General features: G+C 38.0%; 1 protein-coding gene across 2 annotated transcripts in view; it reads left to right on the plus strand.

The window, feature by feature from the left end:
• LOC114151586 (contactin-associated protein-like 4) overlaps positions 1 to 17692 on the plus strand; it is an 87507-nt gene that overhangs the window by 17973 nt on the left and 51842 nt on the right. The window contains exons 3-5 of one of the 2 annotated variants that reach the window (XM_028028893.1): positions 5147 to 5340; positions 11581 to 11728; positions 13407 to 13610. In XM_028028893.1, coding sequence (XP_027884694.1) covers positions 5147 to 5340; positions 11581 to 11728; positions 13407 to 13610 — 546 coding nt within the window. Of the gene's footprint in view, positions 1 to 5146; positions 5341 to 10781; positions 10942 to 11580; positions 11729 to 13406; positions 13611 to 17692 lie in introns of those variants that run through there. The other variant, XM_028028894.1, reaches the window with a different exon arrangement.

The following is a 17692-nucleotide window of genomic DNA, read 5'->3' on the forward strand; positions in this document are numbered from 1 at the left end:
GTTCTGTTTTTTAGTTCTTTACCCGCCTCTGCCTGTTAGAAAAAAAACCAACGTTTGAAACAAATTAAAGTAGTGTAAAAATATAGGCTAGATACTGAGGGTACACTAAGCTTTCCTATAATTTATTCAACCTCTCCTGTAAGTAAATATGTCACTGCAACTGATTCTGTGTGTATTTATGTGGGGTACCATGACAGCATTAAAGCAGTGTTATTTTGGATGTTTCCTCCTGGCTCTTTGCTAGGACGCAGGCCAAGAACTGGTGGTGTTAGTGATGGATTATGACTTTTAATGGCAGCAGGTTTGGGAGTGTGGGAAAACAAACTTGTGTAAGTTTAGCTCCCAGTGCATCAGATGCTGTTAGTGTCTTACATCAGTCCTTGAGTTACCCTGACCTGGAACATTTTCTCACTGCTCAACAATTTTCCACTAAAACATACTTCTTGGGGGTCACATATGTGGTAAATAAATTCACATTTTGCTCATTTTTACGCTTCCATTTGGGTTTCTACTGCTTCAAAACAAAACAAAAAGAACTAGCTCACTTGATAAAGAAAACCCATCCAGCTGTTTTTCGGCAGTAAGTTAATGTTTTCTGGTGTCTGGAAAATGAGAAGTTTCAAAAACCTTACCCACTGCCCAACCCCTGTGGAGGCTATACCATTACCTAGTAATCCCAGTGGAATTCCTCCCGTTACCTAGCAACCCCAGTGGAATTCTGCCCGTTACCTAGCAACCCCAGTGGAATTCCGCCCGTTACCTAGCAGCCCCAGTGGAATTCCGCCCGTTACCTGGCAACCTAAGCTGAACTGCAGCATATTTGGATTTAAAGTAAAAACAGTCCAAGTGCTTAAAGGAAACTGAAAGAGTGGGGACTATTCCCCAGGATACTTAGTGGCATGTTGTTGTGTCCTGCGTTGTAGTGAGGTGGATGTGTATTACTTTGACATGCCTCTTGTGTGTTTTAAGGCAAATACTTGTTTTAATGCATCCATCAGTTAGCAATGGTTGAGGAAAATCTATTTTCAAATTGCTCGAGTTGTGTTCCTGAGTGGAATATTTTATAAAATACCTAATGAGATATCTTCATAATTTAAATTCTTTAAACTTAAAATAAGCAGTTATTTTAACTTGATAAATAGATAGATAAATCTTTATTGTCATTGTCACAAGGACAACGAAATTTAAAAGGTGCCATCAGTCAGTGCATATATCACAATTCACACACAATGTAAGAATGTAAGAATTAACAAATAACTGGTAAAAAAACAACAAACAAACAAAAAGCTAATAAATAAGAACAGCAGAGAGAGTGAGAGAAAATGACTCAGAAATATGCCCATGTTCAGCTACATGAAGTCAGTTTTATTGCATATTGTGAAATAATGACTTGATTTAAATTACAGTATTAAATTAAAATAACTGGCAATTGAAGATTAACGAGCTATCAGAACTTAAAAACAATAATTAGACATCTCTTGTTGAATTTACTTTGCGAACATTAATGTCTGCGTCAAACTGCGTTAGAAAGTAATTTTCTCGTTGACTTTAATTTTATTTTCAAGGCAGTAGGTGAACTTTCATTTTCAATTTAACCTTATGTAATATGAATATTTCAACATTATTCTGATGCTTTTTAGAAAACGTTAAAAAAAAAAAAAATAATAATAATAATAACCCGGTTCAAGCATGCTTGTTTCTGCACAGATTAATTAATTGGTTATAGCTCATCATACAGATAAATAGTTTCCCAATTAAAATCATGCTTTTGCTCAAAAAACAAGCATTGTAGATGTTTTATTTATTTATTCTATAGATGTTAAAACAACACAAACAATAAAACAACCCTTAATAAACTACACTGTAAAGCATTTTAAGGTGGTTTAAAGTAAAAGTCCGTGGCCTCATTCAGTTAAGTTAACTTCTAACTTCATCAGCTAGAAGTTAAAATCATTTATAATCGGTGGTGTTTTGATTTGTTTAAATCAAATTTCTCTGATATTTAGTAAAATGTTGCCACCTGCCTCTCTCAGTGCTAGCTTAGCTAGCTTAGCCTCCGTTCAGAGTCTTGATGTTAGTCGATTTGCTGAGGTAATGAGGTAATTTGAACGTCCAGCAGACCAGCGCTATAATCCTCCTGACCCGTGTTTAACCTCAATTACCGCAAAGAGTCGTTCAAATGCTTTGGAGTCATTACAACTGAAGCAAAGAGTTTCACCCACCAGGAGCTTAAAAAAATAAAATGTCTGACAAAAGGTATAATATTTAGGGGGAAAGGGTTATTCAGCCACAGCTGCTGAATAAATTCACCAGTTTCTACTCATCCCTCATGTGTTGCCCATCAGGGCAATGTTGACGCTTTCCTTGTTTCTGTAGCCATGGGTTGATCCTCTTCTCTTTGTCACGCTCTCATCCTCTTTTCTTTCTGCATCTGTCGCCTCCAGTCCGGCTGTAATGAGTAAAGGTCGGCCTGTCTGCGCTCTTCACTTGAGCTGTCAGTGTCTATGTCTTTTACTGAGCTACTTATTAGCTTCGACCTTTACAAGATGCCATAATGAGCAGGAAAGAGAAAAAAAGAATCTGAGACAAAGACTCGTCCATTGAAAAGCTCTTGTTTCGTGTTTTCAGCATGCTAAAATGTTTTTATTCTAAAGGAAAAAAGAAAACTGCTTGTATTTGTTTTTCATATTGACAAAAGTGATTGCTTTGCTTTGTATCTCATAGTGATGAAAAATTATTTTCCAATGTGGATTTATTATGGAAATCAACCAAACCATGATCACAATTTGAAGTAAAAAGAAAAAAAGCTTTCAAAATCAAGTACATTTCTAGAGACACTGATATTCATAATGTCAACAAGAAATGTGAGTGAAGAGTCGACTGCAGTGAATCCATTAAAAATCTCCTGGTTATTCCACCAGATGTTGATTTCTGAACTTTTCCTGAGTTAAAACATTGACATTCTTGTTTCTAAATTAACATAAACTTATTTTCTTATTTTCTTTGCATTATTTGAGCTCTGAAAGTCCTGCATCTTTTTCATTATTTTGACCATTTCTCATTTTCTGCAAATAAATACTAAATCTTTGCTTGGACTTTCATAGACATGTTGTCAGTAGTTATATATAAAAAGTTACATATAAAAAGTAAAATCAGAGAAACTGATCATTTTTTAATTTTTTCCAGAGCTGTATGCATATTTTTTTATTTGACCTCATTTACAAGAGAGACCTGTTGATAAAATAAAATTAGAAACACAGCATCAAAACAAACAATTAAGAAACTTGTCTAATAAAATATGAGCTGAAAAGAAGAGCAAGTATCATAAGAAGATTTTTGTTTTTGTCTTAAAAGAAAACAAACTTCACTACCTTTCATTGTACTCATAGTGGGGTAGTAACTAGTTACATTTACTCAATTACATTTACTTGAGTAATGTTTTTTGGGGAAAAAGTACTTTTTGGAGTATTTTTACTTTGCTGTACTTCTTACTTTTACTTGTGTAATTTTATCATGAAGTATTTCTACTCTTACCTAAGTAAAATTTCTGGATTTTCTGCCCACTGAATGAAAAACAAACATGTTTTAACCAAAAATTTACCAGACACACACATGTTAAAGTTTCATACGTTTTTTATTTAAATAACTGATTTGAAAAATTTTCTTTTGCCTGTTTTATTATTTTTATTACTTAACTAAATTATTATCATTTTGGTCTTTAAAATCCCAAAAATTTAGCTTAACTTTATATTTTGGTTCGTCTAATTATATAATTTTTAGATACTAAATGACTGATAATTGGATCAGTTACTCAGTACTTGAGTAGACTTTTTTACCAAATACTTTCTTTTTTACGAATTTTCCTTGTCAACTATTTAATTTAATGTCAATACAGTCATATTCAATAAATGAGGGTGTGTATTTTTATGCTAAACTACGTAAGTGATACTCTTGAGATTAAAACAATAAGCCGATTTGGTGCTTTATTCCAACAGAAACCATACCAGTGTATTCTCGTTTCACACTTCCTTTAGTTTTAATGGGATTTTTGCCAGCCTGCACTGCGAACACGGTGTGAACAAACCTCATACATAGCTGGATGCCCTCTCCAGCTGTTGCTCCAGCTGCTGTCAGGATGAACCGAGGCGCGTTTCCCTCCAGAGGCTCGACCGTGTTCTGCTAATCACTGTGGAGAGGACAAATGTTGCAGCTCAGTGACTGCCGTCATATCAGCGTGGAAATGTGAATAGACACGATTTCCAGTTATTCTGAACCACATTGTGCTCAGTCCTGGTGGCTTGTGGATAAAATGTGGAGCTTTGTAAACAGCTTGGGTGGCTTCCCAGAATAAGAAAACTGAGCTGAAAACGATCTTGTTCACGAATGGGGGAAGAAGGGAGCGGGAGATCGACAGGCGGATTGGCGCAGCGTCTGCTGTCAAGCGGGCGCTGTACCGGTCCATCGTGGTGAAGAGAGAGCTGAGCCAAAAAGCGAAGCTCTCGATTTACCGGTCGATCTACGTTCCCACCCTCATCTATGGTCATGAGCTTTGGGTCATGACCGAAAGAACGAGATCGCGGATACAAGCGGCCGAAATGGGTTTTCTCCGTAGGGTGGCTGGGCTCTCCCTTAGAGATAGGGTGAGAAGCTCAGTCATCCGGGAGGGACTCAGAGTAGAGCCGCTGCTCCTTCACATCGAGAGGAGCCAGTTGAGGTGGCTTGGGCATCTGGTCAGGATGCCTCCTGGACGCCTCCCTGGTGAGGTGTTCCGGGCACGTCCCACCGGGAGGAGGCCCCGGGGAAGACCCAGGACACGCTGGAGGGACCATGTCTCTCGGCTGGCCTGGGAACGCCTCGGGATTCCCCCGGAGGAGCTGGAAGAAGTGGCTGGGGAGAGGGAAGTCTGGGCCTCCCTTCTGAAGCTGCTACCCCCGCGACCCGACCTCGGATAAGCGGAAGAAGATGGATGGATGGATGGATGGATGGATGGATGGAGCTGAAGACGAGCGCAGCAAAATCTCAACACAGTGTGTGCTGCAGATTTTAAAGTCATTGAATTCAAACTCAATAAATATCTTTACTTCATGACTGAAACTAGATGAAGGAATCTGAACTGAATTGTTGTTTTTCTGTGTAACTTGTCCAGGAGCTGGAGGCTGGTCTCCTCTCTGGTCAGATAAGTACCAGTGGTTGGAGGTGGATCTGCAGAGACGAACCCAGATCACCGCCGTCGCCACGCAGGGCCGCTACGGCAGCTCTGATTGGCTGACGTCCTACCTGCTGATGTTCAGCGACACGGGACACAACTGGAGGCAACACCGGCAGGAAGACAGCTTGGGGGTAAAGTTTGTAACGACTCATGAATGAGCATTAAGGTCAGGATTCTGAGATTAAAGTCAGGATTAAGAGATTAAAGTAAGAATTCTGATTTAAATCTAGATAACTTTCTGTAACCATGTGTGGAGCAATTCAATTAGTATTTGATTTGTAATTTGGGAAACCTTTAGGCATCCTTTTTTCTTTTTAAAAAGAAAGGCAATGTCTTCAAACTATAATTTTGATTTTAATTTCAGAATTTTGAAATCCAGAGTAAAAAAAAAAAGAAAAGTCAGAATTCTGAAATTAAAATGAGAATTATGACTTTGGATTTCTAAATTTTGAAATGAAATCAGAATTGTGACTTTAACCTCAGAATTTTGAAATTCTTAGATTTTGATGTCAGAATTCCTAAATCAAAAGTCAGAATTTTGAGAAATTCAGGTATAAAACAGATTGTAGATTCTATTCTTCAGCCATGTCGCCCATTCTTACTCTCGCTGTTCCACCATTCACCCTGGAATCCAGACTTCTACATAAATTAAATAAGTCACACTAAAACACCTTTTGAATTCTGAGTTGACAAAAGAAATTTGATATTTGGAAATAGTAACGCATGGTGAACCATACACATTCTCTAAATGCTAACAGCAAACTGAGCCGTAAGGAAACCCACAGGTCATGTGATCATGTCTGGCTGCTGTCAGAGAATTTGACTTCTGCTTATTGGAGGTCGACACTAATGTAGGAAAACACTGCCTGCCACACAAAATGTCACAGGTTTCATTCCTGCGGCAGCAAAGGTGTCCGTTCCAAATCCGTCTTCCAGAGAGTTGCTGAATGAACCCTAACTAACACGTTCACTGAGAGTCTGTCTACATAACGGTGTCAGGATTGAGCTAAAAATATAAATCTGCAGCAAGCAGGGACAAAAGTATCATGTTGATTCCTCACTGAGTGCAACTGTTCATTTGTTTACAACCATAACAAACAGTTTCATAATATTTTGAGCTCAAAATGCTCGTCTCTAATGAGGAAACAACTTTAAAGGGGACGTACCAGTGTGAAATTCACATTTTGCAAGTTTTTGTACTTCCATTTGAGTTTCTACTGCTTCTCAAAACGACCAAAATGCCTTAAAAAAAGCCAACAGACAACTATTTTTTGGCGTCTGGAAAATGAGTTGTTTCAAAAACCTTCAGAATGTAATGTTGCAAATCAGCTGTTACCTAGCAACCCCACCAAAAGCCGCCTGTTACTTAGTAACTGAAGCCGAGTTCCAGCATGTTTGGTGAGCTGGTTTTACCGCTGTTTTACTTCTGCTTTTCAAAGATGTGCAGTTCTATAATTGCGCCTCCATTTTCAGGTATGAGTGTTGATGAGTTTGGGGGTGTGGCCAACAGCAGCTTATTTAGATTTAAAGTGACAGGACACCCTAAAACGACTCATTCTGAAATGAGCTCAAAATACTCAAAATCTCTTTATCTAAGAAGGATTTTGTGCAAAGAATGTAATAAACATTTTGTATATCTTCACCTGTTCAAGGAAGCATAATTAGTTACCTTTAAGAGTTAGAGAAGATAACTTTCTGTAAGTGTGTGTGCAGCCGTTCGATTACTATTTGATTTGTTATTCGGGAAACTTCCAGGCATCCTTTTTTTCCTTTTAAGAAGAAAGGGAACACCCATCTTCAAACTATATCCGCCTGTGGAGCGACTTGTAATTCAGACTTGCAAAGAAGATTTTCACACCGTGTGAAGAACATAAACTCTCCCCAGGACACATCACCTGAAAAAATGAAGGTATGACTTCTTCAGCGCTAAAACGAGTTGATTTGACACTCGGCGTGTGAGGCTGTGAAGATTTGAGTTTTCTTTGTGTTTATTTAAGGTTTCTGTCTATTGAGTCTCCGTGTTGTCCTGTTTACCCCTTGACTGTTCCCAGCTGTGTCTCGCTCCCTGATTACTCTCTGTGTATTTAATCCCACCTGTCTTCCTTGTCAGGTCGGGTCCTTGTCAGGTCTTGAGTCTTGTCTAGTCGTCTTGTCTGCTGTCCAGTCAGTCGTCAGATGTCAGTTGTTCTACCAGTTGCTACCAAATATAAGCTCTTAGCCTTCCACTCATTCTGTGCTGCCTGGACTTTGGATTTTTGTACATTTTCACCATTAAATCATCATTCTCACTCAACGACCTGGATTTATCGCTTAATCCTCACCACCTAACATGACAGAGGCGGTGCTTCCTCATCAGCTGCCAGATTGCTCTTAAATCTGCATGTATTAGTCAGAGTGGCTTAGTGTCACAGAAAAGGTGTGAGTTTGACTGTAAAAACAGCTGCTTCAGTCACAGCTTTATCACAGCTTTAACAGATTTATCCTCACTGAGAAAAAACAAATCATCTGAATTTTACTTTTCTGAAGTACTGGAGTCTTTATCACTACCTTTATTTTACACTACTTTACAGCTAAGTACATTATTAAAAATATTATTTGAACCTTTTTCAGTCATATGGTTATAGTATAAAAAGGAATACTTAAAAGTTGGTTGCAACATAGTTAGCAACCAACTTTCTGGTAAAATTAAGGGTGATCTGTTATGCTTCCTTAAACAGATTAGGAGAAGTTTATGGCTTAAACAAAACATATTCATTACAATTTTTTTAAAATAAAATCATTCTTAGTAACATTTTAAGCATTTTGAGCTGTTTTAAGGCGTCTTGCCTCTTTAAATCTAAATAAGCTCCTGCTGGCCACGCCCCCCAACTCAACATTTACGCACCTGACATTGGCTGCAGACAGACGTGCAATTATGCAACCATACATCTTTGAAAAGCAGAAGTGGCGCCTCCTGCACAACCAACAAGAATGCACCAGGTAGTTTCTGGATGGTAAGTCAACAACTAAACACTTTGTCAGTGATAAAACCAGCTGACCAAATGTACTGGAACTCAGTGTGGTTTGCTAGGTAACAGGCTGGGGTTGCTAGGTAACAATGTAATGTGTGCCTGCTGATTTGTAATGTTACATTGAAAAAGTTTTTGAAGTGGCTCATTTTCCAGACACCAAAACACATCAACGTATTGACAAAAATCTGCTGTTTTTTTTCAGTGCTTGGGCTGTTTTTAGTAGCAGTAGAAATGAAAATGGAAGTACAAAATTATTTTACAAATGGAATTTTGCATAGCAAAACATGATATAAATACTGTCATTGTTTTGGGTTTAAATTGTTTCCCTCAGTCAAACATGCTGACTGGTATTCATGGACAGCATTCTGGGAAATGTAGGCAGAGGAAAGGCTTTTGCCGCTCCACCTTTCATAACTAGCTAAACAAAGTTGGTGGTATCAACTACTCTCTGGTGACCTAGCAACTATATCACTCTCTGGTTACCTAGGAACTATCTCGCTCTCTGGTTACCTAGGAACTATCTCGCTCTCTGGTTACCTAGGAACTATCTCACTCTCTGGTTACCTAGCAACTATTTAATTCTTTGGTTAACTAGCAACTATTTAATTATTTGGTTACCTAGCAACTAGCTGTTAATTTCCACAGCAGCAGTTTAAAGTTTCACCACAATGCCTCATAAGTGCTTAAAAAAACAAAAACAGAATAAGAGGACTAGCATGGCAGTATTTTGGATATTTAAAATAAAAAAACTAATCAATAATTAGCGATATCAATATGAAACCGTATTTTGTGATAAGTGATAGGTTTTCAGCCATATTGTCCAGGCCTACAAGCTACACTGCATGAATGTTTCTCGCTAAAATTTGTTGCTGCGCCTGATTCAGCAGAATTTTTCATGTAGACTTCATGAAAGACTTGAAAGTTATTATATTTTTATTAAGAACTTCTTCACCCCCAGTTGCTCTGTTATTAATCCCTCCATCCTCCCATCCTTTTTTTAAAAGTTTCATCCTTCCTTCATCTCTGTTTCTCCTCCCCTGACTGAAAGCTTGTCAGAAGCAGCTCATATTTCTAAAGGTCCTCGGGCGAGTAAACGAGATGCCGTGTTCCTCGGCATTCTCAGCAGGAAACTGAGCCATTTGTTGAGCTTAACGCTCGGCTGCCCAGCAGGCTCAACCCTTCAAAGCAACGAGATCACAATTATGCAGCTCCAGAGAAGCTAATCGTGCTCACAAAGGCTCATCAGCTAACAAACACACACACACACACACACACACACCCCGACAAAGTCACAAGCTGTTCAGTAGATGGAGCAAAGCGAATGCATTCAAATGCATGCATGCAAAAATACAACTGTTAACTTTTTGTAAGAGTCAGTTTGGTGTTTAGGGGATTCGTCTTGAAATAAGGCGTTTCTCTGTGGGGAACCGTCACACAGGCAACCTTGCTGGATTTTCAAAGGCGGCTGATTGGGGGGAAATGGAAGCTATTAGTCTTTTAACAGAGGCTCAGTACGGACACAAAATGGGATCCAAGGGTTATTGATCACTGGACAGAGAGGGGGAGGCGTCATCAGCAGGTGGGATCAATGGCCTGTTAGCTCAAAGTTGGAGAATGCAGATGGTTGGCTCAAGGCTGAGCGTTGGGGAGACTTTATGTCTACACCAAATGATAGAACCGGCACTGTTATGTATGTGATAAAACAATACATTATCCAATGGCACTATTTTGTGTACTATGTAGAAGAATTCCAATTGTGGTATCAGCGCATTGATCTCACTATGTTCTTGGGAAAAATGTTCAATAAACTAAGTCACGTTCCACTGAGGTTCTGTTGAGTTCACATAGTTAAGTTATGAGAAGAAACATAACAGGTACAATAGTTGAATCCCTTTGAATTGACGAGTTATCGATGCAAAATTCACATTTTGAACATCTCCATACTTCCATTTGGGTTTCTACTGATTATAAAAAGAAAAAACGTAAATTGATTGTAAATTGATTGATTGTTGGTGTCTACAAAATGAGCCGTTTCAAAAATCTCTGCAATGTTACGTCGCGAATCAGCAAGGATTACCTGTCACCTAGCAACCCCAGCCGAGTTCCACTCATTGCCTAGTAACCCAAGCAGACCTCCAGCACGTTTGGTCAGTTGGTTTTACTGCTGTATAGTCCTGTTTTTATTGATTACTTTCAGAAATTGCAATGGCTGCAATTTTTTTCTTTTGTCCTCGCTCCCTGCGGTGGGCTTCAGTCCACGCATGCCGGTTGCTTCGGCAACCAGCTTGACAACAGCTCCGCAAATGGACAGATAAGAGGTTACTTTTCTAGTGTGTCAGGAACATTACCTGTTCTGTTAACTGAGCAGGTAACAGTTTTAACAGTTTTCAGGCTTGATGTTTATTTTGCGGTTGTTAATAAGTAGTTGCTTGTAGGGCTGGGCGATGTATCGAGTGTAACTTTCGCCGTCAAAACCAACTGACCAAACGTGCGAGTATGGTTTATCTGACACCCTATGAATGCATCACTAGTCCCTTCCAGCCTGAAAATTTTCTACCAATCACGCTGCGGGAGAAAACAAACAACATGGTGACGGCGGCTGAATGAGACGGTAACTGAAGACGAATCAGATGAACTAGTCTAGTTCCGAAGAGAAACAGCGCTGGATCAATAATCTGGCGGTAGTTTGGATTTTATATGGAGGATGTCGAACAAAATGAGGTATTTTGCTTTTATTAATAAGTGATCACCATGGTAGATTAGCCACCATTGCTATTAGCCACGCTAACACAGCGGTGGTTGATTAGCTAATTTAAACACCTGCTTTACTGATCTGTCCAAAACACACCTTATTCCACAGCACATCTATTTGCTAAGTTTGTCAAAGTCGAGGATAACTGACCTACTTCCCTCTCCCTCGCTATTTTGTTTCTTAGTTAAAACTTATTTCTCACCTTGTTATCTAGTCATAGTGTAGACAGTTCATAGCAAAACACTGCATCCCTTTTTATATGAGCTTACATTTAAGTCTAGCAGGGAAATGGGGGCAGAACGTGCGTGGGTGACATCATGCTGCAAGGGATCTATAGTTAAGAATAACATTGGAGCTCATTTAAGAATATCGTGATATATATCGTGTATCCTGATATAGCAAAAAAAAAAAAAAAAACATATCGGGATATTAGATTTTCCTCATATCCCCCAGCTCTAGTTGCCTGGTGGCTGATTAGCCAGCTATCATCCAACAGCTGAAACATAAACTGGCGCCCATGGCACACATGAACAGGCTGATGGAAAATCCAAAATTGTTACAACATCCAAGTTGTGTGTAAAAACTAACATCTAGGTGTGTTGCTTCAGGCGTTTCCAGGTAACAGCAACGCAGACTCTGTGGTCCAGTACAAACTTGATCAGCCAGTGATCGCCCGCTACCTTCGCCTGACCCCACTGGACTGGAACCCCACCGGGCGGATCGGACTCCGCCTGGAAATATACGGCTGCAGATACAGTGAGTGTGGTTACAGTAACTATAGCATGCTGAGGAAATGCACAATTTGTTTGCTTAACTACAAATTATTAGGTTTCAAAATTCAAGAGTATCATATTGTGTTTTTCTTAAAGGCTACAGTTTGTTTGGGTATTTCTGCCACTTCCTGGAGTATTTTGGCTTCTTGGTTGTGATTGGTTCTTTCTCATCCAAAAAATACTCTGATTGGATGAAAACGATCCGTCTGTGATTGGTCAGAAATGTGATTTATTTACATCAAGGTTGTAAACTTAAGCTAATAAAATAACAAAAAATGAAAATGAGAAAACATTTTCATTAGCTGAAATAAATAAAAACAATAATTAATTGGGGAAAAACTAGGAACTACCTGGAACTCTTATCATGTGTTTATAAACTAAAATAATAGATATAATATGCCATGTTCCAATTTGATGTGATTTTTTTTTTCCCCCACTGAAGCGGTTTGCGTCAGTTGTTGGCAAATTATGGCACTCCATAATAACTAATAAAAACTAGCAAACACACTCTAAAAACTAAGACTAAATGAATTAGACAAAAAGTCACAACGAATCTATATAATCTAACGTGAAACTTTGATTTACAGTTGTGAATGCAGTCATTTGCATGTTAACAACATACTTTGTGTGTGAAAGACACATAAAATTTTACAAAATCTTTGCCTCTATTGGTGTTCCATACCCAAGGAGCTGCAATGTCATACTGGAGCGCGTGTCAGATGCGTATTTAGCAACCGAATTTTAGATATAGATGCTTAACATCACTAGTTATTGTCCGTTTACATAGATTTATGCGCTCACATCAGTTTCACTGCACATTCAAATCGGTGGCACAAAGACAACGCTGCAGAAATTCAGTTTTAGATCAAAACTGAGTGAAAAGTGAGGGTTTATTTTATTTTTATGTTCTAGTAAAAGATACAGATTCAGCAGCTTGCTACTGAGTGACATTTATAAGTTCTCATATTCTATCTGGGAAGTGTTTGATTGGGCTACAGATATATTACAGCCCCAACTGCACTCACAAATCCACACGCATTGATGCACCAATACACAGATTGGTCTGCAGCTTGGAGTATAAGTGCCAAGATGTCTTGTTTCTCTTGAATTGTGTGAAAAATGCATCTTTACTCTGAATATTTCTCTCTAAAACATAGTGGAGGTGATGATGATGTTCCTCATAATAAATTTAAGGAATAATGACTCATAAAAAGTACCAGGATGTTTTTCTGTAGCAGAAACAAAGGAAAAACTGTTTGGTCTTAAACCAGGGAAACATTTGGCACAAATCAAGCTGCTGAGCTCTATTGGAAATCTTTGGTAAGAGCTGAAGTCAGCTGTCCACCGAAGGACTCATGCAAGTTTTAAGAGCTTGGCTGCAGCAGAGGAAGAGTGGCAGAAAATATCTACCACTGGTTCGTGACTCCTGAAAACATTCAGCAGAAATGCTCTCTGTGTTTAAATACGAATTCTTCTTTATTTTTCCTTATTGAACTCTTCAAAAAAAATATTGTTTGAAATTAACTTTTGCAAATTAAGTTGCACCGTCTGTGTTTGTACTTTTGAATTCATGTCCTACCATCCACATCGTTCGCTGTATTTAATGTGATTTAAATAGTAAAGAATCAAACCTTTAAAGCTGCTTTGCTCTTGTTTTGCAGCCTCTGAGGTGGCACGTTTTGATGGGAGAAGCAACCTCGTCTACAGACTGAGTGCCAGAACGAGCTGGACAGCGAGGGAGAGCATCTCTCTGAAGTTTAAAACCTTGAAGAACTCAGGAACGCTGCTTCATGCAAATGGACAGAGGGATCACAGCCTCAACCTGGCGCTGGAGAGAGGAAAGCTGCTGCTCCACCACCAGCAAGGTACCAACCTCAGCAGGTTGTTTATTTACACTCAGCCTTTTATTATTTATAAAACAACTGAAATCATTCAGTAGTGACTTTCCTTTTTCCCATCCTATCAGGTGTTTTTTAGTTTCCCCATTAGAAGAGGTTCTAATGCCATCTTCAAAATCATCATTAAATATACATCTGATATATTGATCAATGTTCTAGTTATTGTTAATCAAACTGGGGTTTTGGCCTTTATTTAAACGAAGTCAGTGTTTCAGCATCTTTGAAGTTTTCTGACAATTTGTTAAAGAGGATATAAACATTTCAGTCCTGAAAATTTCCCTTTGTTTTATATGTGTTTCATATTGGATGATGATAAAAGTGACTTTGGCATGAATTCTGTTTGATTTTCTCCAACATGAACTTTTGACTTGTGAGTTCAAAACAAAACCATCATTGGCATCAATTAGGCTCCTATTGTGAATTAGGGCCATAATAGACGGATGAAGAACAAAAGGAGGAGGAAATTTCCTTTAAAAGAATTTTCTGAGTGAAAAGTTGAACATTTGTGAGGAAAAAAATCACTAATTTTCAGTTTAATCTCAGAATTTTCTAGAAATTTTTTAAAAATTTGAGTTGGAAAAGATGAACTTTTGAATTTCAAAAAACTCAAAAGAAATTTAGAATTTTTTTTTAAAGTTATGAGTTGAAAATTTGCAAGAAAAGACATGGAAACTTGTGAAAAAAACATGAAAATCTTTGAAAAATAAAAAGGTACTTTGTTTTTTTCTAGCAAAGTTTCAACCCTTCAAGCTGTTTAAAGAAAATTTTAAAGATTAATCTCAAAATTTCATTTTTTTGGCCAGTTTTTTTCTTCGTTTTTTTATTTATTTTTTACAATGACCCTAATACGCTGCCCTAATTATTAGATGTTTTTTTTTTTTTATCACTGCTAGATTTTAAGTTATGTAACCAAAATGTCCAATTAACTATTGTGTGATTATAGTTACTTTTCAAAAGAATGATCTTTGCGTTGCAGTTATCATTCTATAAAGTTTTAGAGTATGCAGACTGTTCTTTTGCCTGTTATGTGTAATAATGCAACAACCTACTGTGAGATTTTTCCTTTAGGGCGAAAACTGTAATCAGTATTCAAGGTTTTTGTTGAAGACGTGATGAATGACAAATCAAATTTTGAATATTTGAATTCAAATAATCTTGAAGTTCTCGTCTGCAGACGCTCCGTCTCTGTTCAGTCATTATTTATTCATTGTTCATAACTGAGCAAATGTCAGTTAAATGCCTAAACTGAACAGCAATTATGCAGAGCGTCCCTGTTCTCATATCCATAGATGGGATTTAATACCTTCTGCGAGTTTTGTTCCTTAAATAAAAATAGGCGAGCTGTCGGAAGCAGTTTTATCCGAATGCTATTTGTCAGATCTGATCTCAGTTAGAGCTGATCCAATTTTGAAGAAACTCGGGGGAATTGTGCTTCTTCCTGTCTTGGCAGTTACCTCTTTATGCTGCTTGTTTATTCATAACTCTCTCATAGCTCAAAGGAAATATCACACAGTTTGGTTTTTGGGAAATTTGTAGATTTCACTGCTATCAATCAATCAAATTTTATGTTAAAGTGCTTTACATCATAAAAACACAAAAATCAACAATTGAAACATTACATTACACATCAAGATGTTGATCAATGTTTCCTTTCTTATGTTTCATAAGGGTTAGAGTTGCTGTTGTCATACCAACCTGTGCAGCCTGGAAGGTTGGTATAACAACAGCAGGTCTTTAATGTATTGTGGTGCTAAACCATTTAGTGATTTGTAAATTAACAGCTGTATTTAAAGTTTATTCTCTCAGTGGAACTGGGTGATGTGCTCTAACTTCCTGGTTTTAGTCAGAATGCCAGGAGCAGCATTCTGGATCAGCTGGAGGATTAGTTTTTTTTAAATCAGACCTTTAAAGACAATGTTGCAGTAATTAATGCAACTAAACATAAACACATGGATGAGTTTCTCTCTTGCTGAGACATTAGTCATCTAGTCCTTTAAATGTTCTTCGGGTGACAGAAGGCCGACTTTGTAACTGTCTTTATGAGGCTGTGAAGGTTCATGTTCATGGGACTCGTGATGTGAAAAAGTGTTTTACTTTTGACACAACCTAACAACCACTTCCAAATTTTGAGTTTTTTCAGAATTGACGTTTTTCCATTGAGCAGATTTATTTTTGTAATTCCAATTTGCGCGGTTATACAGTCAATGGAAACGTACCTACTGAAAACAATAACCCTGTCAGATTTCTGTAAACATTTGGAGAAATTTAAAGACTTTTCTTAAAATCAAACAAAGTTTGGGGTTAGCAATCAGAATCTAAACTAGCTTAGCAGCCACACAGCCTCCTTCATCACCACACAGACAACTCATACAGTTGTACTTTTTTGACCTTACCGTAGTCGTTCTGCATTCCTTTCACTGATTTCCCTTTTTAAATTGCATGCTCTTTGAAATCTTCTCTTTCTCACAGCTGCACCAAACTTCCTCCCTCCATATGACTCTCCCAGGAGTTTGCAGACTGTGCAATTTAGATCAATAGCTGCGAGCATTCACTCTGAGCCACAGCAAGCCCCTCCACAGTCAGCGGTTGGCAGAGGAGAGAAGAGAGGGAAATAAAGGAAAAGATGACAGAAGATTAAAGAAGAAAGGAGAAGATCAAACTAACGGAGTGAAGATAATACCCAGAGGTTAAAGGGTATTATCTCCGTAGGAGAGCGTGAGATATTCTCTGAGGCTCCTCTTGCTTATCTTTCACATTCCCAACCTGACTCTGCTGGTCGCTCTGCTCCCTTTAGCACAAGCTGCGCTTCCATTGACCGTGTCATAGCGACATTTTGGAAATTAATTCAATTAACGGAAACACAACCATTCTGGAAAAACATGTTTTTCGATAAAGTTTGTGCACTAGGACTATATGTTTTTGGTTTTTTTTGTCCATATCTAAACTGTAATAGGAACAGCTTTTTCACACAAGTCACATGATCAACAACAGGATGTTACTACTGGTGGAAACCATGAAGAAGACAACAGGAAGTGGTTGGAGGATGATGGCATGGCTCATTTTGTAATGAGTTATCACGTGAACAAACTTATTCACTTGTGATTTTAATCATGTTTCTTATTTAATGGAAACACCAAATTGCAAAATTGTGTTTTGTTGACATTAGTGGAATATTCACGAGGGTTAGAGCACATTTGTTATTGAAAGGAAGCCACAAGGTGTGCTTCCATTTACCTTAAAATTGCACAAATTTGAATTACATAGATATTTTTTAATGGAAACCCAACTATTTTGAAAAAATAAATTTTTCAATAAAACCGTTTTCCATTAGGATGATGTGTTTTTATTGACTGTATCAAAATTTGTTTATTTTGTAAAACTACAATGGAAAAACACTTTGGGTGACGGTGTGCCATGTTTTTTTTTTTAATGACTGATCGCGCGAACAAACTTATTCATGTGTGATTGTAATTGCATTTCTTGTTTGATGGAAACATTGCAATTGCAAAATTGTATTTTTCCAACATTGGCGAAATATGAACAAAGTTTTGTGCACATTTTTAATGGAAGTAGAGCTACTTACTGTCATGTCATGTGGATCTCAAGCTAGCTGAGGAGATTGTAGCTAAAGATGGTTAATAACGGCTGACTGTGCAACTGAGCCATACAAAAACTACAACACAAAACTCAGCAGGAGAAGATATATTTTGGTCCATAACACACATTTGCATAAATTAATGGCTCAGTGAAAACACAACAAATACCAAGTTATAATTAGCAGACAGGCACACAAACAAATAAATATAGTAGTTAGACCTTTCCTCCCAGCTTGTGGGTGACTGAGCAGTTGGAGTAAATTGAGTCACTCATTAAGATTTATGTCCACGTTTTTAAAATCACCTTATTTCCTCCTCACATTTATCAAAATGGCAGCTGACTTTAATGCAGCCTGCTGCTCTATGATTAAGTTCAATTGTGATTTGTCTCTGGGAAGCTGTAACGCGCAGCGGTGATTGCACTTCGAGCGACTGTGTCCTGCTCCGGCGCTT

The sequence above is a fragment of the Xiphophorus couchianus genome, chromosome 9, assembly GCF_001444195.1.
Source record: "Xiphophorus couchianus chromosome 9, X_couchianus-1.0, whole genome shotgun sequence".
In the NCBI taxonomy this organism is placed as follows: domain Eukaryota; kingdom Metazoa; phylum Chordata; class Actinopteri; order Cyprinodontiformes; family Poeciliidae; genus Xiphophorus; species Xiphophorus couchianus.